Below are 23,355 nucleotides of genomic sequence, written 5' to 3'. Positions count from 1 at the left end.
TAATATAGGTCAGTTTAATCAGTTTCGTTGGACGATATAAATGTAAGAGAGAACGAAACAATATTTAAGCGGACCAAAACCTCGTCGAGTTAACATGATTAATGAATTTGCTGTTTAGTGGATTTCCGCCTTACCCTTACAACGAGAAAAGAAGGTTGGAATGTTGTAAGCGAGATTAAGATTGACATTGTGGAATTTGTGAAGTAAGAAAACAGCAGCGGGATGTATAATAAAAGAGATTTCCTTTACTGGACAATCGACAAAAGTTTGCACCATATTGCACTATAAATACACGAGCAACGTCCTGATTCCTGATGGATGTTTTATTATCTGTTATGTTTAACTATTTAGAATCTACATAGGGTGGAAGTGGCACAAAATTCAGTTCAAAAAGTCGAAGAGTATGCATCTCCATCTTTGCTAGTGTCAAAAAGACGACACAATGGGAAAAAAAACGAACACTAGATTAGCAAAACGAAGAATGTGATAAATGGTATTTCAAAACTCAGAAAAATCCTACACATCTCATGTTTGTCGAAAAGTGAAACTGGATTGCTTTAGGAAGAAAGGCCGTCCCTGAAAACAATAAACCTACTCCAGTATGTAGTCTGTACAAAAGATTAACTTCCCTTCCTATCACAATCACACACCATTATAGTATATTTCGAGTTTACTCCAGAATGATGCTCAGTGTTTGGGTACCATACCATGTTCTCATGTACTCAGCAGCCAAACGGTTCTGCATCAAATCCATCATTCATTGCGAATGGAGTGAAATTTTTCCGATAGCACTGGAGCTTTTGTTATTTCATTCATCAAGTTTTTGAATCTGATGCTGTAATCTCCACCACTGCTCAGAAAAAAAATGCCGTGTAAGTATTCAAGATTTTAATATTAACATTTTACTATTCTAAGGAAAACCCATTTTACAGGCAGACCTCTAATTTCACCAATTTATATTTGATTCTCCAATCATTTAAGTCAAAAACTCTGAATGTTTATAATGTTCCTTGTAAAAAAAAAAGGGAGATGGGGCATATTAATGAAAATGGAGGGAGTAACGATAACAAACTGAACAAAGGTTTAAAGTGCGGCAATTGTGATGTGGATATGCAATCAGGAACTGGTGCCCACGAGGCCAAATTTTGAAGGCAGAAGTAGCAAGCAGTGCTATGTTGATTCTGATGAGTCATACGACTACGACAATGCTTCCATTCCCAGGGTTAGAATTCGGTTTCAGTTCTAACAGAACCGGTTGTTCCGGCACAAGGTGAATGAAAGTATAAAAGACGATAATCATGTCGTCACGATATGGAAGAACACTTCTTTAAACATGGTAATGCCAGTATAACTGACAAGCCCCTCCCAACCTCCTGCTTTGGTTGGAAGAGAAAACTATCATTAGCAAATAACACGTGGTAAATTACTATAGTACCACTCAAAGTCAGCTGGGGTTGCCTAGAATGTTACAAGGAAATAGAGAATAGAGAGAAAGTTACGATTTTTAATCATAGCTATAAGTAAGTCGTCTGATAATGTCAGTACTACAGTTTTCTACGTTAATGCCGGAAATAAACCACAAACAACTTTCCATATATCAGATTCAGAACCTAAGAATTAAATTGGGATAGTTTTAAGCTCATACCTAATGTGATTCAAGGCTGCAATTGCCCGCAGAGCGCTTCTGATCATGTCTTCATTACGATCAACTTCTTGCTTCACGGCGTCTTGCTTTGGCTTGAAGTTAATAGTTTTCTGAAGAGGGTCTACCAAAGAATCCAAGACTGGCAATTTGGAAATTAATGAATTTGTAACCATTGCCATCATCTGTTATTATCCCGAAAACATCGCCGAATATAAAAGAATAGACACAGACCTGCAAGCACAGCAGATGGACACTTCTCTGCCAATTTCGAAAGGATAAGATGGCACGGCATCTTAACATCATAATGATCTGCATGTACCAAAAAGAAATTAAAAAGACATAGCTTTGAGCTAATTAGAAGTCAAGTTCTAACCTTGCAGTCTAAATAGTACAATTTTGTTCGGATACAAAAGGGGAGAGTCTCCAGCATACTCGAAAGCAAGAAAAAATAAATTATTTCTCCAATTCAATAAACTCATCCCTTTCCCACGATAGCTCAAGAAGCAAAAAATGGGCAGAGAAAAAAGAGCAACTCAATATTCTTCAGTTTGATAATAACATGTAGAAGCGCAGCTATAAGCCCATGAATAAGTATGCTACAGTTACTTCAGCCATGGGTAACTCCCAACTAAGATAAGTCAGAAAGATAGTTGCCCTAGTTGGCCTTACAGAATCAGGGGACACTTTAAGAAACTTACCATCCAAACCGGACTTTAAGTAGGGAACAATGAAGGGCGACGGATTGACTTGGTCAAGGCAATCGTCCAACAACGTATCTACACACTCGAAAGCTGCTTTTCTGAGTTCCAGACCGTCATCAACAACATGCTTGAAAGGACCAAGATCAACTGTTCGAATCATCTCTTTCTGCAATGCATTGTAGAAAATAAATCTGTAAGCAGCATAAGATTGAAAAGAGAAATGGGGATCATTTGCTAATCTGTTTCTAGATCACCCTGCGACGCAATTTTCTTCCATCGTATATAATAATTAGCAGACTACAAGAATGCCTAATCCCAAGGGTTCATCAAACCAGGATAGTTTGCACAACTCAATCGATACTATGATGTCATGGAATGAACAAGCATCACCAGAGTCTACACAACAGTTAAGAAACTAGCAACAGACAAAATCTAGATGAAGGCATCCTTGTAGTCTTCCACGGCCTGAATTACGCCTATATACGTCGTACCCATACCATTCTAGGATGAAGGCTTTTTCTTCATCTTGTTCATTAAGTTCTGGCTGCTGTTCAGTTTACCATAGTTTTCCTCCGGGCTGAGTTTTCCAATTTTAGTTGCCAATAATATACAAGATGTCTGTCTACACTTTCACATAGGCTTAATACGCTTTGAACAGTTCTACGAGAGGACAGTGCAAGACAACGCTACCAATATAACAGCTTAGGATGGAAAGTATGCATAAATACCTCACTTCAAATACATCAACTTCACCCCTCCCAACTACTTAAATCTTAGTTACTCCAAAATAACATGCACTTAATTCATTAATTGAGAGTGTTAATTGGGTGAAAAGGAAAGACGAGGAGTTCAAGGCTCTTCAGCATACACCTTTTTATCAGAGAAGCCGCCTTACTCAGCCTATATAAGCCGATAAAAGATGGTATTGACTATTAGTTGAGCATCATGTCAACATCATCGGTTAAGCTTATGCTTTTGTGACTAGTAAGGAAACATAATAAAATGTGTTATAAAACAACTAAATACACAGTGAACAGAATGAGAGCTATAGGTCACTACTAATTAGTGATGAATGACTTGGTGTACCCCCAGCTACTCTCACTAATAAAAACAAAAAACAAAATGGCATTAATTTAGAAAACACCAAAGTGAAGACAGTAGCATGAACGTTAGCCTATAAAACATCAAACACAAGACTGAAACTGGTCGATCTTTATCAATTGTTGCACAAAGCCAAAAATCACCCAACTTAAAACATAACTAAAATTATGCAGTGAATTACAGCTCCACTGCTCCACCAGACTTTATACCATAGAATTTTCTAATATTTTTAGGTTTTCAAAAGGAATCTCACACCATTAAAAAAACATAATATATAGCATAGTCAACGCTATCAAATTTCATGTTACCTTTATAACAGTTTGATCATACAATAGAGGCAGCAATTCCGGAAGCAGGCCCTTGATGAGATTAGGTTTATTATGGGCAGCCGTGCTCAGTGCCAAAACAGCTGCACGTCTCACAAGCTGCAACCATAAGAAAATATAAATAACTGGTGACTGGTCAGCTCTAGATACTAGAAAGTGTTGAGCACAACGAGAAGATCAAGGCCCATGTCAAAGAGGCGCAAACTGCCGCACTATTCTTATAAAGCTCAAGCTTAAAGAGCCAAACGAAACATATGGCCAACATATGCCACCAAATCAACATTTTAAGGCAACTCAAAGTAAATCGACTAAATGAGTAAATATGTAGGATTATTACCCGATCGCTATCCTTAATTAGCATGAGGAATGACGAAATCTCAGAGTACAATATTTCATCAATTTTCTCAGGCCGCTCCACCAATGCATACTTGATGGCAATGACAACTGTTGCCCTAGTAAATGCAGCTGGGCTTGTAGTTCGCATCTATAAATACAATACAGAAGGTCAAAGTTAGTTCCACAAAGAAACGAATACTATTACATACTTCTACTGATTATTCTACATGCAGTATTTACCTTCAATGCAGGAACAAGTTTATTGGGCTCAATGAGGGCAATTTTACCAAGACATTCAGCAACAACATTGCGGACACCTTCTTCCTCACTTTCACAGTGATTGAACAATAGGTTAAGAATCTTGTCAACACTCGCCTCTTGGAACTCAGCCTTGTCCACAGATTGTCTTACAATAACCTCTTTTAAGGAGTGAAGTAAAAGATACTGCTTCTTCTGCTGATAATCAATCTGATCCAATATAAATGGCAGGTACTTAGACAGGTTCCCAACAGCAACATTCCCAAGGGCGTATGAGGCTGCCGATTTTATCTCTTCAAAAGGAGATTGGAAAGATTCAATGACAATATTCTCAATGTGTGCATGAGAGCTCAGATCTTTTCTTCTCCCTACCTCTCCCAAACATAGCAAGGCAAGGTGTTGCTTTGCCTATGATTCAAGAAACAAACATGGTAAGGAGAAGCAGCACTAACCTATTGGAAGGAACAGTGCACTGAGAAAAAGTTTTCATGACGAGTCAGGTCCCAAGTAAGAGAAGAATGTAACAATATTAAAAAAGGAAACAAACCCACCACTCCACCAGAAATATACCAGTCAGGAAAAGAATAAAGACCATCTAAATCAATCACAAAGACACATCAGAAAACCAGAGGTAAGATGCTCAAATGAGAAAGTAAATAACGTGGCATTATTCACAAATTCAACTGTATCTGTCTCAAATGAGAAAGGATTATTTAAAGGAATTCTAGGCATTCTAACAAAAAAAGCATGTTTCTGAGGAAGAATGCACTTCTGGCGAACGAGAAAAAATAACAGCTCATGCATTTGATTAAGAAACATAGCAACTATATATGAGGGGGTTGGGGGTTGGGATATAAATCATGGATAATAGTCACTGAAATGATACAGGTTAAATTGAAGAGAATAGGGCGATGGAGAGGGCTGAATGCTGTACAGAAATTATATTGACAGGATAACACAAGCAAATAATGGCATTTTCCAGAATGATAACTGGTCCAGTTATTCCAATGAAGGTATAAAAAATTAGAACTCCCATTGCCATCGCTTATTGGAGCTTACTGAATTAACACTGCTATCACCCTTAAGTATATCTGTCAGCATATTCACAGTGGAGGAACATCTGGCATCACCCGCAGCAAGGCAAAGAACAGCGACACACTGAGCAATAGAAAACATTGCCTGCTTAGCAACCCCACCAGACTGGGCAGGTGGCTTAGCACTTGAAAGCAGGGACTCGAGCAAAGATTCAAAACTAGTGCTTGCAGAATTGACCATTTTAGCGAAGAATTTCTGCAAAGCCTGCAACATCAAAGAAAAATAAGAGATAACATCAGTACATAGAAAAGATCTTTGCAAAAATTAGCAATACTTAAGTTATATAGTACCGCAAGTGCTTGTCCTTGTAGCAATGAGCTCCTCACTATAGTTAATGCCTGAGGAAGAACTTTGTCTCTAACAGTCACGCCGACATTAGATGTTGACTTAATGTCAGCCATCAAAGTGCAGCAGAGTTCCAGAGCAAGAGCAGTCATATGCAACTCAGAGTCACTGGCAAAACATATATATTTCAAGTGAGAAGAAACTGTATGATGACAAACTAAAGGAACCAAAAGTAATCAAGAGTCGACATTAAAAATAATAATAACCTGATAAGAGTAGACAGTTCCACAATAATAACTTCATAAGCGGACGAAGAAAGTTTGTCACCGTATGCTCTTATTATGCAATTCAATGTTCCCAGCGTAGCTTGCCGAAGTGTTCTATTAGCCTATTTACAAACCATAAACGCTAAACTTGTCAGTAAGCAGAATAATTAGATGATCAAGACAGTTCAGAAGACAGAAAGTCCAAACAGAATATGACAAGGAATGGAATACCTTTCGCAGGAATGCTGTTAACTCGGCAACGACATTCTCCAAGATGCAAGAAAGATCAATACGAAGTGGAGAAGCAGCAATGACAGCAAAAGCCTGCAAAGTACACAAGTGATCTTGAAGAGAACGGAGTGCATTTAACATCAAAACCAAAGCAAGATATTAACCCGATCAATATCACTTTGTACGGTAATGCAGTAGCAAGAAATTCACTTGCGAGTGAGTGCTCATGGGCAATAGCCAATTAGCCATCCAAATAATTCATTAAGTTAGGTTATACTTTTACCTTTACCAAAACACAATAATGGAGCAAGAACGACGAGGGTCACAACTCTCTCATCCATACATTTGAGACTTAAGTGAAATCAAATTTAAACTTGCTCAAAAAGAGTTTCATCACTTGATATAACTATAATTAATTTCAACTAGGTTACCAGTCAAGTGATTTTATGTAAAAGGGGTTATATGCCTTGTTGGCACCTATTATTACACCAGCACTCAAATCAATCACTGTATATAATTAGGCTTCAACACTCCACTCTAAAGTACTTACAATAGTTGTTACTTCGACTTTTTGGGATAATGTTGCAATAGGAACACTTTATTTTAAGCCAAAAATAAGGGCAATTTTCAATATAATAGAAGTGGCCTAAGTGTTACATGTGGGTACTACTAATCAAGTCTGAGTAACATAGCTAAACAACAATATTATTGTTACTACATTAAGGAATAGTTAATCCAAGTTAATTAAATGTTCCAAAAATAATCCCAGGTTTCAATTGTCCTCCAATAATCCCAAGTATTGGGTATCCTCCCAAAATAGTCCCGGAAATAAAAACATTCAAGTTTCCGTTACATATTTTTATTATATTTCCTGTACTGATTATTTTCCAGAATAACAGCAATAAAAATAAAAAAAGTAAGTATGACTCGACATGACAGTCAACGACAAAAAGTACCCATTAATATAGCTAGTGTCAGACACGAAACGGCACTTCATTTTAGGCCAACATGAAGAAAATATTCACAAACACCATGCACATTCAGCATAGACATACGGATTGAAGTAGCTAACATGAATAGTCATATAAAACCGCAATGTGGAGAGTTTGTGAGGCTCTCTCCCTCTCTCTCTCTCTCTCTAGATAAGTGGAGAGAGAAAGTTCTCTCAAAACAAACTTGAAATCCAGAAATATGAAAGAGATTTGCCTATCTCCTTCTCTTAGTTTTTTCTTGGCTTCATTATCTTCTTCATTCCTTTAAGATAATAATAGATCTTCATCTTCTTAACAAGAAGAGAGAAATATTTTTTCAGTCATTTTCTTTGATTTATTTTACCTTCTCTTAATACTAGACTTTATTGGCTCTCCATTTTAGCCTAGGAGGGCTATATTTAGTCATATGTCTTGCTTATAGAAGGTTTAATTAATCAAGGATTAAACTAGCACTTCGAGTTTTAACTCGTTTCTGTGAAAAAACAACTTTGAGACCAAAGTCCTTTTTACAGATCTGGTTTTTTAGCACTGTTTGAACTCATCATTTTCCTTTCTCAATACTTGTTTTGAGGATTTTCTTGCAGCTTGTGTTTTGATATTGTATTGTTGACGTTAAGCCATTTTTTTTCCGCCTAGGTTTGTGATTTTCTCTCTTTTGGGTTGTTAAAGGCTTGAGCTTTCTGTTTGTCGATGCCTCCTTGCCCTTCTTTTCCATCCGAGTAACTTTTATTCTTCTTGGTAATTGAAAATCGATCGATTTTCTTTTACTTTTTTCATCCGCAAGGATGTTATGGGTTGATCTTAGATTAACCTAGTTCCCTTTCCTTATCAAAAAAAAAAAAAAAAAAAACGCAATGTGAATGCAAAAGAAAGAGTGAAAATATTATTGTCTATTTCAAAAGGCGTTTTCAGGTTCTGAAGTAGACACGTTGACACCTTAAATATACTCCTAATCTAGGATACACCTATAGCTCCAAACACTATAAACCACTCCCTAACCATTTGTATCAAAAGCATGTAAATCAATCCTGGTGCAAGAATAAGTAAGCTAGAAATTAACCTTTACAGCAGTTAGCCTCGTTATCTCATTTCCCATACGATCGACAAGCACGGGAAGACAAGCAGGTAATTCTGCAGAGAGGTTGTCACCAAATGTCGCTATAACAAGTCCCATGCAGGTTATTGCAGACTCCTTTACCTCCTGATCTTGATCTTGATTTGTCAAGCGTGATAGGATTGCATTGTATATAGGACGGGTATATAATTTAAAATCAAAACTAGAAGCCTGTACAAAATACGTTACATAATCAGAAAGCTGTCTAAATGTAAGTCATGTGACATAGTCTGGCTATAATTGATCAAATTATCAACCTCAAAGCTCGGACGCAGAACCCGCACTAGTTCCCCACAAACTCTCAAAGCCTCGGAAGTGACTTTGTAGTATCGCTCCCCAACGGCTGATAACACAGGCGCAGAAAGAGCCTAATACATTGAAAAACAAGCAACAATCAAACACTCTGCACACAAGATTGTCAGCAACAAATTTCAATGCCAATGCCAGGCAAGGTATGAGGATGCAGACTCCTTGGCAAAATAACAGATAATCAGTTTAATTATCACACTACATGGTAATGGAAAAGTCAAATGAGTTCTCTAAAGCATGTCCCGAAAATCCTTTTAGCCTTTTGGTGGTATGTGCATAACTCTCCCAAAGTTCACAAGCACGAGGTTTATCCTCACTACTAGAGGATAGATAACTCAGCTTTACCATTCCATCACATAGGAAACAGCTTTAAGAGTATATGCCTCAACCACAACTAATTCTAATAATAATAATACCCGAAAAGCTGACAGATAAATCACACCCTTCTCCAGTCTGGGGCATGATTAAATGAGAATCCCATTCTGGTGCAGGTGAACATTTGTCAATTGCCATATGCTTCTAGATCCAGAAATGCAAGTCAGATCTGGACATAAATGTCAGATCCTACCAGCGAAATGACTAAACTACGTTTCAAGGACACACTGTGCGTGTCTGACTATTAATTTGGACAGTGAAGTGAACAATCTTTTTTTGCCAGTTGGATATTCCATTTGGAAGGAACCAAAGAACTATATTTTAGCATCAAATTAAGATTCAAAATTTTAGAAGAGCCCCCTACATAGTGTGCTTCTTTTATTGTAACAATACAATGCTCAGCATAATATTTGTTATAAATCATTCAATAAACCTTTGTGTTTCAACACAAGGGTTGTATAAATCTGATGCCTTACCCTGCCATATACAGGAGCTTACCCTGCCATATAATATTTGTTCACAAAACTTAACCAATAAAAGATGTGTTGTTTTCTAGGTTCCCCCATGATTGATAAGAACCTCCCATAACTTTCAGATCAAAAGCTTCCAACAAACCATCTCACATTCTCACATAAGAGTAAGTAGTCTCCTACTGCTTCTATATGTTCAAAGAGACAGAAAAATAAAGCTTTTCTTGTATGTAACATATCCCAGTGCCAGGCACTCCGACTCTTCCAAGACTCCAATTTCAAGTCATGAAGACCCTGGCCTAAAATGAGGATACTGGTACAGGAACTTATCTTCAAGACAGAAAATTACTCATAAGTATAAAAAATCTAGGAGCTTTTTAAAGTGAACTAGGAAGATATTTGGGACATTAAAGGCTCGACGATCATAAATCATACTATACGCTTCATATACCCGTCTTTTCCCCTATTTCATCATGTAATATTGTCTATGCGGAGAAGTGTTGCATTAGCCAATGTCGGGTAAGGATCTCATACCCATATCCTTGAGTGCAGTGTTGTGTTGTAAACGAGTATGGCAGCCAAGAATGTTTGAACTTAGATGCCGTGAAGGTCTGAGTCTATATCCGCTTGCCTAGTAAACTATAAGTAACTCATCACTCAAAAAAAAAAAAAAAAAAAAAAAACAATATTGCTAGTGTTCACCTTGATATGTGGATGAAAAACAGATGGTGAATGTGAAGCCAGAACTAGTCTTGTAAAAACAAGAGCCTCAATCTTCAAATTTGACGTAGATGAATTGTCCTGGTACATAAGCAAAAGAGAAGATACAATCAGAATGATGAATTAGTACAGCCTTAGATGCTCATAACACAGCACACAATGGAACTTACGAGCAGTGCCTTCTCTATCCCAGGGATCAGAGATCCAATTTGGTCAACCAAGCAGTCACAGTCAGGTAAGACAGTAACGAGTTCTTTTAGAACAGAGAAAGCACCAACCTGGCAAAATAAGGAAGAGGGGTTAAGAAAATCATAATTGAAAAGTAGCACGGATCATAAAGAATATGAAGGATTGCAACCTTAGTTTTGATAGATTTTTCACAAAGTTGTCTGTTGATCGATTTCACAATTTTTGGTACCTCTTGCTTTAGTAACCTCTTCGGACTGCACAAATGATAAATGTATACATGTTATTTTTGTAAGAATATATGCGCACGTAATATATTTAAATCTGCGTCATTGCTGTAGCAGCCATACTAGGAATTGTGGTTATACAGAATACAGAGTCTACCCTCATCATAGGTCCACTCTTAACAGAGCCATTTTTAATTACATCAGTCTCAAACCGAACCAACCCTCCACATACACGAGGAAACGGACATATATCATGGATCATCTGTTTACAACTGATCACATAGGAAATGTCTCCTGCAAAATATCAATATTCCCAACCACTTGAAAGCAAAATAAACAGTACCAATAACAGCCTACCTCATCTCATCTGTGTCCATCTTCCCTCTAGTAACATTTCCAGTCTGTCGCAATAGCTCAATAAATGTGTGAAACACGTCCATCTGCAGTAGACAGCAGCAAGAACGCAGACATAAGCTTAATATAGTAAAGATTGGGTCAAGTGACATCAAAGAGTCGGAATCGGGAAACTAGAAGTAGATTATAACTAAAGGTGTGTCTCACCTTCACATTTTCTTCTCTTTCTTTGAACCTATCAATAAGCTTTGGGCATGCCTATCAAACACAAAAATGAACAATACAATGTACATGATACAATTGATCAAATGATAATTAACACTGAATGGACAGATTATGATATTTAACGTTTTTAGAACTCATACTTCAACATAGAGGCTTGCAAGTATCTCAGGGCGTGACACAATAAGTCCAGCTAAACATTTCGCTGCCGCTCTCCTAACTTTCCAGCTAGCATCCTCGTCATCTGTATATTCATTCGCACTTCCACTGCAGAAGAGGGATATTAAAAATTAATATACACCAAAAAAAAGGATAGAAAGTTGAGAGGGCCATATCAACCAATAAACATACTCGTCTTCATCTTCCTCGAGATTTTCATCATCAGTATCTTCCTCCATGTTATCAGTGAAGTTGGGATCATAACTAAGAAACTCCAGAGTTAAATGTAGAACTTCATCGCAATAGACAGAGATATCCCTCAGACACCTAAGCAGAAAACTTTCCAAGGCCTGAAGAGTACAAAACACGTGTTACAGACACAATTTCAAAATCCAGAAAACAAAGGTGCGGCAGTAATAACAAATGCCAGCAGCAGCAACATTTGAATACAGAATGAAGTGCCCCGTGATAGATTGATCTGTTAGGAAAATACAGAATCACAACATCGTAATAAAAGTATTTCCAATATTTGTTTCACTCCCTCTTGTTCTTTAAGACTTTTTCCTCACATCATCTCCAACCCCAACCCATCTATATCCCCCCCACCCCCTCTCCCAACTTTTTGTTCCAAATAAACTAGCTTCCTCCTCCATTCACAGTTATATGGTGGCATGGAAACACAGGGGTATAATAACTGGAAAACATACTCAGAAAGTTAAAAAAAAAAAAAAGTTGAAGAGAGAGGGGGGAATTAGTTATGGACAAGCTATGCACTATTTATTTTTTAAAGCAGTCATGAGTCATGACGCATAACATAGTATTAGCATAAACTAAAATACTTCATAATCTTGTAAATTACCTGCCCTAGATCAAAAAGGCACACTCATTCTTTATTAACATTGATATGATCTATTCATGACTAACATTTGGGCGTTCATAGGTTTTTTACAAAATTTTAACATGAAAGTAGGACGAAGCGAAAATACAAAAGCTAAAGTAACAAAATGGTTTTTTTTAATTAGGTTTTTTTATATTTGACCCTTATGGTTGAGAAGCAGAAGTCCATTCAAAGAAGTAACAATAGCAATGTACCCATATAAAATATCTAATATCTAATTTAATACAATCCTAATAAACATCACTTTTCTGTTCGTCGGCCTCAAATTTCAACGTCATTATTCATCAAATAAGCAATAGAAATATACCTGCAAACAATACTCTCGAAGCTCTTCATCGTTTTCTGATGCACTTTTGCAGTAATTTATCAACAAAGGAACGGTATCTCCAAGATAAGGCCCAAAACGATATCCAACTGACCGACTGGAATAAATCACAACAAAGTAATTTAAACAAGGCACTCTACGTTAATATCAAACATGCAAATGCCATAAAGAGAATGCATAGCACAGGAGGTGTCTTGGAGACCAATTTAAGAAGAGCTTATATCAAGATCCCAAAAAAATGAACCACAGCTGCAGTTCAGAAAGGCATAATGACCAAAAAGTTCAATGCAAATGTCAGCATGATAAAAATGGGGGGCTAAAGCTTCATATCCAGCAATCACATCATTAGTTATTATAGATCTCCAGCATAGCTGCATATTTCATAGCATGGCCTACACAAATACATGATTCACTTTTAATAAAATGTTGATACGCTAGTCACTGGAAATACAAAAAAGCAAAAATATGCCAGTTCCCGATACGGTACAGTTGACCTTATTTGAAGTATTAAAATACCAAATAGAAGTATTAAGAAAAAGGGTTCAAATAACAGGAAATCATAATATTGTAGTTCTACTACAAACACTACAAAAAAAAAAAGCAAAATAACCAATACAAATAATAAAATACCAGCCAATAATAATGGAAAGTGGAAACAATTGTTGCATTTGTAAACCCTAATACTGGAATAATTTATACAATATGGTACCAATGTAAATTCACGCCACAGGATGGTGGGAGTGACTAGGAATGGCCATCTCTAATCAACGGTGGTCGCAGTAAACCTAAATCTGTCGTGTCTTTCACCTTTTATGCCCCGAATTGGCACCTCCCCAATCTAAGATAAATATTCACAGGGATCCCGGTTTCGTGTTGTGAACTCCGGCAAACAGAGTAGCAAACATACTTTGTACACTACGAGTGAACCAGCCGTGCGAGCCACACTTTGACCTTGCAATATTTGGTAGTATGAGATAATGGGAGAGGAAAGAGTGCAGAAAACACATGCCACTCAAACAAAGCAGGAGGCATGATACAAGATAACAGAAACATTAATGTTCAATACCTTTGCTTTTGCAATAGTTGCTAAAACGTGATGAGCACTAACCTTAAAGCCCCGATCATTTGAATATTTGTACGTGTCATTTCAGCTTTTGTTCCCTTGCGTTTAAGAAGTCCAACAACTTCAACTGTAGCCTTTGTCAGTAAATCATCAGACAAGCTTGAAGCAAGAGAGGCTGCAGCAAACAAATTTATTGAATTGTTACCATGCCATTATTTCATGGTAATAAACATACTCTAATGATATACTTCGTATAACACTTTGGAAAAGAGACTAGTCAAGCACGTGGAATATATTGTCGAATTACCTATGCATGAGACAGTCTTCTTTCTAACAGTAGCTTGACCAGAATTCAACTGAGACAGTAGTGCACCCAGCAACTGTTCATGGTAGGCCACCATCTGATTCCCATATCTATGAAGCACATCGCACACAATATCCAGGCACTCACATTTAATATCTGCGCTTGATCCCTGCATACAGAAGATTATTTGGATGAAATCGACATAAGTAGTGTAGAAAGTGGTTTCGTGAATGCAAAAAGATGCTGTAGAGGTTGAAACAAATTAAGCAGTTCAGGCACCTAAAAACAGAAACAGAAAAAGATACTTAGAAGACAAGTGTACAAACTACAAAGCCATAAAGCAAAGAACCAAATTTTGTTTCAGCAAATGAAAGAACCAAATTTCAGGAGAGTCATTTTTTATGTTGATGGTCCACAACGCAAGTATTTCTTGTTGACCTTGCAGTCTTCTCTAATAATTGGTACGGAAATCTTTCTTCTTCTCTTACAAAATATAAGAGATAATCCAGAATATCAAGTTAAGTCACTTAGTCAACGGTCTAGCCCGTTCCAGGAATCAAAATGAAATTCAACTGGCTTATAGAAGAGCAAAAAATTTATCCCCTTAAACTACCAAAAATGCAGTTGCATAAGGAGAACAAAATATAAAGAACAGTAAGAATTTGAGTATATGCAAAAGAACAAACAGAAGCTAAGACTGCTAAGTGCTAACTACAGGCCAATACAGAGTTAATATCACAGATACCTCTACATATTTAGATGCCGATAAAAATTCCAACTTCATGGACTCCCCAACACTTACATTTTATATCCAAAGGAGGGGTTTCAACAGCTGATTGTTCTGTCATTATTTCTCATAATATTACAACTAACAATAAGGCCTTCGTAAGAATTTGGTGTCAACTAACATGAAGTATCTTATGGGACCACCATTGTTTCCTCTCGTATTGAGAGCCAAAAAAACTGAAGAGGGGAAAATTAGGTAAATGACTGCAAAGGAAACTTAGGGTTTATATTTAATGTCAAATACCAGGAAGCACTTAAAACACTTAGAAGGATTCCATTATTATATATACGTTGAGGTAAGAATCCCCCGGTTTCTTATACCTTTCAAGAGATCAAAAGTACACTTACCGTATCTGTTATTCCTTTTATCAACTTAGGTGTAAGCGAATCAAGTACTGATTGCACTGCAGGTGAGCCACTGACTTCAGTAACAATGGTCTTCAAAGCTATGCTTGCAACATCTCGATGTTGTTCTTTCGCATTTAGCAGCTTATTGCAAAGCTTAATGGTCATTTCTAGTACCCTTGCCTCATTAACCTTCTTCACCAATGGAGCAAGACTGCACCAAAACCCTCATATTAGCAAACAGCACACAGATGACAAACAAAACAGGATCATTGCATCGGGAAATTAGGCATATAAACAGAACTTTAAGGTATCATGGTCATTTCCAAAGTAATAATAATAGTTTACACAAACATAACAATATAGACACACCCAACACCACTTTAAAAATAAAATTACATGTTCAAATACTTGCATTGATGCAACTATATAAGATAAAGCATGCGAAAAGTGTCTTTTAATACCATTTTACAGCTAATCCAGATACATCCCCAGCTGAATCATCAAGTTGTTGAAGAATTGTATTTGCCAATTTAATCTCCAAATCAGAATCAGCCTTAAACCCCTCTATGCTTAATTCATTCAGCAAATCAGAAGTTGCCATATACCGATAATCTTTGTCTTTGCCAGTCATCTGGAGCAAGTGGCATAAATTTCACAGGTGAACATTTGAAATATATGTTGTGATAAAAAGCATGTTATATAGCTAACAATTCTAAATCTAATATTACACGGCACTGATTTCAGACAGATCATAAACAGCCAGCCACAGAACCAAGAATTTTCAAAGGAGACGAATAAGTAGTTTCAGCATTGGGATTACAGAGTAACTAAGATTTTAAACAAATATAAACATCACAAAAAGTATGTAATGCCACTGAATACGACAAAACCCTGTCAGAAAATATTAAACAGATTATTGGTTTGCACCATCAGAAAACTACAACTTTTTCCTATCTGAGTAATAATGTGACCAGAGAAGATTACACATTCCTTACAGGTAAATTACCATACTTCTTTAACTAATGTACCTGCAAACATTCAATGCAGTTCTACGGCTAAAACTAAAAAACACATACAAATAAGAGCGTTTTAGACCAGTGATTATCCTGCAAACAAAAACTAAAGGATTCAATACAAGGCACACCAAGTTTCTTTAACTAGTGCAACCTTCAATACTTTATGAGTTTACTGTGTAACACGTGATTATCTTGCACGTCAAGAACATAATAAAAGCAAAACCAAAAGTCACATGATATACCTTCTCTAGTATGCCAGTCAAAGCTAAGTTCGCCATCTTTGAGCAACAATATACTAGCAGAACTCTGCACACACAAAATCAACATTCAGACTCATTATCTTACAGCTCATAATCAAACTGAAAAACAACTTCAACCGCAACATAGAATTGTTCCATGGTCCTTGGGTCTACTGGAGCTACCAATTTCAATCAACTAGCCAATATTATGACAAGTTCAAAATCAGTGGTGCTCTAGATTCTAGAAGACCTGCTAAAGTGCATTCAGACAATCCTGGTCGAGAGCACGAAAGCAGATGCCTAGATTCATTGACGGAACTAAGAAGGGGCTAGCACGGACACTCCCCGCTGAACAACGAAAAGTTGAAGCTTTTAGTAAAGATTTTCGGATTTCTTTTCTAATTTACCCTTGTAGATTATTAGTTAGCTTCCGCTATAATTTTTTGCCTCAGTACCTTTAATTTGATATTTACCAACTAATGCTGCTAATTGCTAGCACCGAAATATGTTTAGAGGTGCAAGATGTTGCTTCAAGTTCAGAACTTCAGATTATAATCCTGATTACACCTGTGTCTAGATTATTAACAACTATTGGAAACCCTAATGCAAGTGAAGCAAGGGTAAGGTACGCCCCGAAAACTAAACCCTAACACAAGTGAACCAAATACGCACCCGAAAACCGATAGCAATAAACCCTAAATTTCTTATCGACAAAAGTACGACAATGTTAATAGCAATCCCTAATAATATGAAATCGCATAAATTAACTTCCGAGTGATAATAATACATTAGCAGAAATAATCGAAAAACATGCGCAAGTGAAATTAATGTCAATTACAAGAAAATCAAAGAGAAATAAACGTACATGAAATTGGTGAGTGTATAATCGAATCGAAGTGTTGTAGATTACGGTTTGGAAGAATATTCAACGCGGAAATCTAATGAAAAAAATCGAAGAGTATAATTTTTGACCTTGATTGATTGGTGGTTTTCGAGGTTTAATGGCGGAGAGAGAAAGCACGAAGGAGAGAATTAGGTAGTGTTGGACGAATGAAAGGGATTCCAATGAGAACTTTGTTTATGTGTGGGAGACCAATAGACCCGTTTTTTTGGACTGAAATTATATATAGTGGAGGAATACATTGTAGTTTGGTTCAAGAAAGGAAAAGGGTATGGATACAAGAAAAGGAAAGAAGGGGAAAAGAATACAAAATCCCATTAAAGACGGCACGTATCCGTTACTTTGGAGTGACGGATACCATATTCTCTCACAAATGACCCAAATAGAGGAGAGAGAGAAGCACATGGGGGTGCCCCACCTTGTCCCCCCTATCCGTTTTGTGAGTGACATTACCCGTCACTTGCTCCGACCCATCTTCAGCAAGACTAACTGGGAAAAGAATGGGATGACCCCAAATTTAGTTCCTTGTTTGGTTAGATATGAAAAGAATGCCTTATTATTTATCCATCACCATATTTACTAAGGGGTGGTTTGGTTATCCATTAAATAACACAGGAATTCCAAATTATGTGAATTGTAAAATTGGTAACTTGTTTGGTTACCCAAATTCACATGAAATAGAATTACCTTGGAACTCTAATTCCTCCATAATGGAGGAAGCTGCTTACCTAAGTCTCCCTAGGTAGGTAGGAATGCCTACATGAATTCACATCTTTTTTTTACCATTTTTTATTTGAAGACTTCTTCTTTCCTTCTTCCTTTCATCTTTCTGGGTTCTTCCCTATCACATTTTTTTTTCTTCATTTATCTTCTCTATTATTTTAAGGGTTATTTAATTTGACAATGAAGAAGGGTGTATTGTACAGAAATAATAAATCAGCCCAAGTTTTGGTTTTGCAACACAATTCCACTGTTTAGCAACAAAATCCTTCACCTGCAATAATGTGGGTTTGTTGCCCAGAAATTGTGGTCAAATTCTTCAGCCAATTATGAAGAGTATTTTGTGGTAATGATTGTCAATCTTCATCTTTTATTAAATCTTTCTTAAATGACTTAATAGCTAATGGGTATAGTGCATCTGAGTCTCAATTTGTGGGTTATGTGAATTCGCCTTTGGTTAACGGGGAATCCTTGATTTCTTAGAATCCGCCTACAAATTTGAACGTTTTGGGGAAATCGCCCTTTATTTCTGGTAATTAGGGGGAATTTGGGACTTCCTTTGAATACGGGGCTTGTAAATGAAAAAGAAAAAGGAGGTAATAAACCTACTGGGTATTGATATTAAAGATATCCAAGATGAAATTGACATTTAAAAGACCACAATTTCTACAGATGAATTTCTGAAGATGAAGAAAGATGAAGAAGGGAGGTAATAGGTTAAAAGTAAAATGAAGAGGGTGAAATGTGTGTTCAGGAAGTCATAAACTCATAAGGCGTTCAAAATGAAGAGGTGACCTGTTTAACAGGTTGCCCTTCCAATGTATCAAAATAAGTTAAATGATTGTAAAGGTAAGATTAATATGGGATAATTAATAGGACGGATTAAATGGGGAAGGGGAGACTTAGGTTGGATTATTGTCATTAAATAACCCTTTCCTTTATGTAACCAAACAACTTTTTCTAATTCACATGAATTCTAAAATCATGTGATTTATCATTTCTTAGGCAATGCAACTTCCTATATGCAACCAAACGACCCCTAAATCACCACTGCAACTACACCACCGTCCACTTCTACCACACCCACCCTTCACCTGCACAACTAAGAGACGTCGGCGTCAACCTCCTGCTAACGGCGCCACCTTTACACACCCCTATACTCATTGTCCCTCCAACCACCGCCACTAGAAACACCATATTTGAACCAATAAAAACCATATTTCGGGTCTTGGGCAAGGTTTTTATTGGTTCAAATATGGTGTTTCTAGTGGCGGTGGTTGGAGTTTTACATGAGGAGGGGCGAATTGGTGGGCGTATGGTGGTGGCAGCGGCTGGGATAGATGGTGATGGGGTGGGCGATGGTGGCCAGGTTGCCGGAGGTGGTGTGACATGGTGGTGGTCGTTGTTGGCGTTGGTGGTAGTGGGTGTGAGTGGCTGTTGAAAGTGATGTGGGGGATGAGGGTAATGGTATGGGATACCTTGGGGGGTGAGGGGTAAGGATAGAGAAGAGATTGGATGTAAGGGAAGGGATCCCATTCTCTTTGATTGGGTCAAACAAACATAAACAAAGAGAATTATTACCTTTAATTTCCTTTCCCTTTCTTTTAAACCCCTAACCAAACAGCCCCTACTTATACTACCATACATACGTGGAGTTGGTTATTAATGTGTATTTGAATTGTTCATAAAGTTAAATTCTATGAGAATAAGAATACTAAGCAAACCCTATATATATATATATATATATATATATATATATATATATATATATATATATATATATATATATATATATATATATATATATATATATATATATATATATATAAAACTAGTTTAAACCCGTGCAAAGTTGTACGAGCATATATAAATAGCCTCATAAAACTTTATAGTTATACCAATAGTTTGAGTATATAATATTTTATGCAAACGGCCTATGTTAGATAATTTTATAAGTTCAATCTAAAAACAACACAAGAATTATAAACGATAAATGAAAAAAAATGTTTAGGAAACTACTATAACATTTAATCTGTCTATAATAAGGTATAATAATTAAATAACTGTTGATCGTTTAATGTCATCAAACAACACTAAAAATTTATTTTTCCTAAAATAGTTAATCGACCTAATGCGACTCGTACAATGAGTTTCTCTGTTACCACCACTTTAATGAGACTAAACTAAGTATTACTTTACCAATATTACTAAGGGCTTGCCTGGAATCCAAGGAATAATCCGGGGGTAAATTTTAATTGGGTGATAATTACGGGAGAAGTTAATTACTTGGGTAGTGAGTTCATTGATGATAGGTTTGGCATAAGGGTAATGATTACTGAGTAGATGTTTTACTCCCTTAATCATTACTCAGGGGGGAGGGTGGGTAATGTATTACTCTTCCATGAGGGTAATAGATTCAGGAGATGAATAATTACTCTCATGCCAAACATGAAAAATGCACCTTAACTATTACTCCCATATTCATTCCCCTCCTTTTACCCTCAATCCAAGCAAGCCCTAATATAACTTGGGGAAAACTAAAATGACTTCACCAAAGAAATAAGTTTTAATGAATACGACTCCATAACAAAAAAAAAATAGTGAAATAAGTAGATACCCCGTAGTTAGCATCACAGGCTTGGTATGGGCACAAAATCATGCTTAAAAGAGTTTCATAAACCAAATTTCGCAAATTCCCTAGTACGCGATCTTTGAAAACTACATCGAAATACACTGGGAGTATATGATATCTTTACATTCTCTTTTTGTTATATATATTCACATCAAGGAGAAAATCTTCAATTGGCATGCCTTAACTGTGAAATTCATCTGAAACAAAGACTTTCGAAAGCTTTGAGATACCCTGCAACTTCAGCTCCTCAAGGATAAGCTTCCGCGATTTCTTCAAAAATGCGCCCAGGCTTTCGACTCGATAAACGCTACCGTAACGACTTGCGTTACCTCGCACATGGCTTCAACTTTGTTCATTGCAATTAATTAATCCTATGTTTGTTTATTTGTTTGTGTGTAGTGCAATTGGATTAGGGAGTTGAATTAATTTAGCGTAGGTGGGTTTAAATGTGGTGGAGCAGATCCGAAAGTGTTGTTACGGACTATGGAAATGAAGAAGGTAGGGATGAAACCGGTCCTTGAATTACCAAGCCTATGCGCTTTATGATGAGAAAATTTAAGAAATTTGAGAACGCTAATCGAATGTATTGTTACATTCACCTTGCACACCTCTACTCCTCTCTACTTCCATTTAAACCTCTACCTCCCAAAATGGTAAACGTCGACCCCAGAATGACCGGTCTAAATGTAATACTACGGTTTTCTATATCTATGAGTACTCTATTGAATTAGGCTTACTCTGTCGAGTAAGTATATTTTTTCGCAAAATAGTAGTCTGCCTGTTGGGTACTCGATCGAGTACGTGTGACACTCGATCGAGTAAGGGGCACTCGATCGAGTAAGTCACTTACTCGATCGAGTAAGTGAGTCTTACGGGTTATTTTGCCGGGTTTTGATAGTAACGCGATAAGGATATAAAAGCATCTTTTGTCAGTTTCTTGTCATTTTACCCTATTCTAGGTTTCATAAGAAATAAAAACAAGTTACGTTACTCTCCTCTTTCGCATTGCTATCAAATCCTAAGGGTTAGAGTCGTCGGATCGTTGAGTTCTTTACGCCATTGAGACCGTCACATTGTGGGTGAGCTTCTAGTATGATTTTTATATCGTTTCATTGATTTTAGTTGAAACCCTAATTGAGTAATTTGGGGGCTTTGGGGAGTATTGTTGATGTTAGATTGTGATTGTATGATTGTGTGTTTATAGGAGGTGATTTCGTTGAAGAACGATTATGATTAGCTAATTGTGACGATCTTGGTGATTGCTTTTCCAGGTAGGGTTTCCCTACTCAGTATTGTTTACATGGCATTGTTGGTAATTGGTTGTTGTTGTTGTTGTTGGATATCATATCAGTAATGAATTGGATAATGGTTGATTGTATTGTTGGTTGTATAACTGTCTGTGGTTTGCGAGGTGCGTCCTCGGCTGAGTGGAGTCACTTGCGGGAGTGGCTTCACGCCCTTGATTTGCCTTCTGTGGAACCCGCCACATAAGGGATGTGCACATTTAGGAACTTGGGTTTATCGCTCGGATGAGATGAGCGGGGCTTAGGTGGGAACGGTTGCGGTCCCCCACTGGCGGTGTGGAATACTTGTTGTGATGAGTATTCTGGTAGGACTACACACTTTAGTGTGTAGTCAGGTGTGTGGTGATTTTGATGGAGATTGGTTTGGTTGGATTGGATTGTTGTATTGCTTTGGTTGTAACGTTTGTGTAATCAGTACTGACCCCGTTTAAATATTTTAAAAACTGTGGTGATCCATTCGGGGATGGTGAGCAGTTATTGAGCAGGTATGAGTCGATGCGCATGAGATAGCTCAGTTGAGTCGCCACGAACTGTTTAGAAGTCTTCCGATGTGTCATAGACATTCTTTTACATTGTTTTTAGTTGGTTCGACAGTTTTGAGGAACATCTGTATTTTACTTTATCAGTTTTGGTTTTTGGACTTGTATCGCTTTAAATATATATTTAATAAAGTATGTTTCTTTATTGTTTATTTGATACACATTGCCTCAGATAACCGAGATGGTAGCTCTTCCATGCTTTAAGTGGTCCTGGTAAGGCACTTGGGATATGGGGGTGTTACAAAGTGGTATTAGAGCAACGATTTGGAACCTGTAACTAATAAACCCAATGAATCTAGGGAGTCAAAGTAAAATGAACCCGGGTAGGAGTTGTTAGGAGCTAATGCAAAGACTTGGGAGACGTCGTAAAGTCGCGAACTCGCCCTACAATTTTAAACCGATCACTATGGGGTGTCATGGGATCGTTATATGTTTACTAATGTTCTAGTGTATATGATGGATGATATGTTGTTTGGAATTATTGGAAAAGTATATGAGAAGGATGAATGATGTGGTGGAAAAAGGAAGTAGTTCATATATGATAATATGTGATGAATAATGAAGTTGCAGGATGGATGATTCATAATGTGGCATAATAGTAGCATGTGAATAGGAATGTTGTGTCGTATACGTATATTTTGTTTGCGTAAAGTTATATAATAAGTTTATATCCTTGTCTACTGTTGTATCATATGCACTTGTTAGATGAAGAATGTGGTTGAAATGGATGAATTGGTTGGAAAAGATGGAGTGGCAATTGCATGAGAATATGAATTTCGTGATTAAGAATATATTTAGGTGTCGAAGTAGTTTGTAATATTGTTGTATTAGTCACATGGGAATAGGAATTGTAATGTACAAGTATATTTTGGTTTTACGAAAGGTTATAGAATAAAAGCATGTGGGTA

At 36.9% G+C, this 23,355-nt stretch overlaps 1 protein-coding gene and 1 long non-coding RNA gene across 2 annotated transcripts; one reads left to right on the top strand and one right to left on the bottom strand.

Annotated features, from left to right (window-relative positions):
• Positions 1-466: 466 nt before the first annotated feature.
• On the bottom strand, positions 467-17,502 carry LOC141634409 (cullin-associated NEDD8-dissociated protein 1-like). The gene is made up of 27 exons (XM_074446590.1): positions 17,217-17,502; positions 16,355-16,418; positions 15,558-15,727; positions 15,097-15,307; positions 13,966-14,131; positions 13,704-13,833; positions 12,578-12,692; positions 11,565-11,722; positions 11,357-11,480; positions 11,199-11,249; positions 10,995-11,077; positions 10,583-10,667; positions 10,395-10,502; positions 10,207-10,305; positions 8,608-8,718; positions 8,297-8,521; positions 6,245-6,337; positions 6,014-6,135; positions 5,753-5,915; positions 5,427-5,666; positions 4,350-4,775; positions 4,111-4,257; positions 3,756-3,872; positions 2,344-2,512; positions 1,877-1,954; positions 1,646-1,784; positions 467-850 (listed from the first exon to the last, which is right to left on the bottom strand). The coding sequence occupies exons 2-27, from the start codon at positions 16,388-16,390 to the stop codon at positions 754-756; spliced, it is 3,663 nt and encodes a 1,220-aa protein (XP_074302691.1). The 5' UTR covers positions 16,391-16,418; positions 17,217-17,502; the 3' UTR covers positions 467-753.
• Positions 17,503-21,016: 3,514 nt separating this feature from the next.
• LOC141629081 (uncharacterized) lies at positions 21,017-22,599 on the top strand. The gene is made up of 3 exons (XR_012537222.1): positions 21,017-21,102; positions 21,809-21,875; positions 22,383-22,599. It is a non-coding gene; the product is annotated as an uncharacterized LOC141629081 (long non-coding RNA).
• The last annotated feature ends 756 nt before the right edge of the window (positions 22,600-23,355 follow it).

This window comes from Silene latifolia, chromosome Y, assembly GCF_048544455.1.
Source record: "Silene latifolia isolate original U9 population chromosome Y, ASM4854445v1, whole genome shotgun sequence".
Lineage (NCBI taxonomy): Eukaryota > Viridiplantae > Streptophyta > Magnoliopsida > Caryophyllales > Caryophyllaceae > Silene > Silene latifolia.
The sequence above is the reverse complement of the archived record's forward strand: the minus strand, read 5'-3'. Positions and strand labels throughout refer to the sequence as shown.

What these genes read in the sequence shown, in the direction of transcription:
- LOC141634409 (XM_074446590.1), bottom strand. Translation starts at nt 16,390, where the DNA reads ATGGCGAACTTAGCTTTGACTGGCATACTAGAGAAG. An exon ending in GGATAGAGAAGGCACTGCTC is followed by an intron (nt 10,306 to 10,394) that starts GTAAGTTCCATT and finishes CTTATGTACCAG; the next exon opens with GACAATTCATCTACGTCAAA. An exon ending in TAATTAAGGATAGCGATCGG is followed by an intron (nt 3,873 to 4,110) that starts GTAATAATCCTA and finishes TTATGGTTGCAG; the next exon opens with CTTGTGAGACGTGCAGCTGT.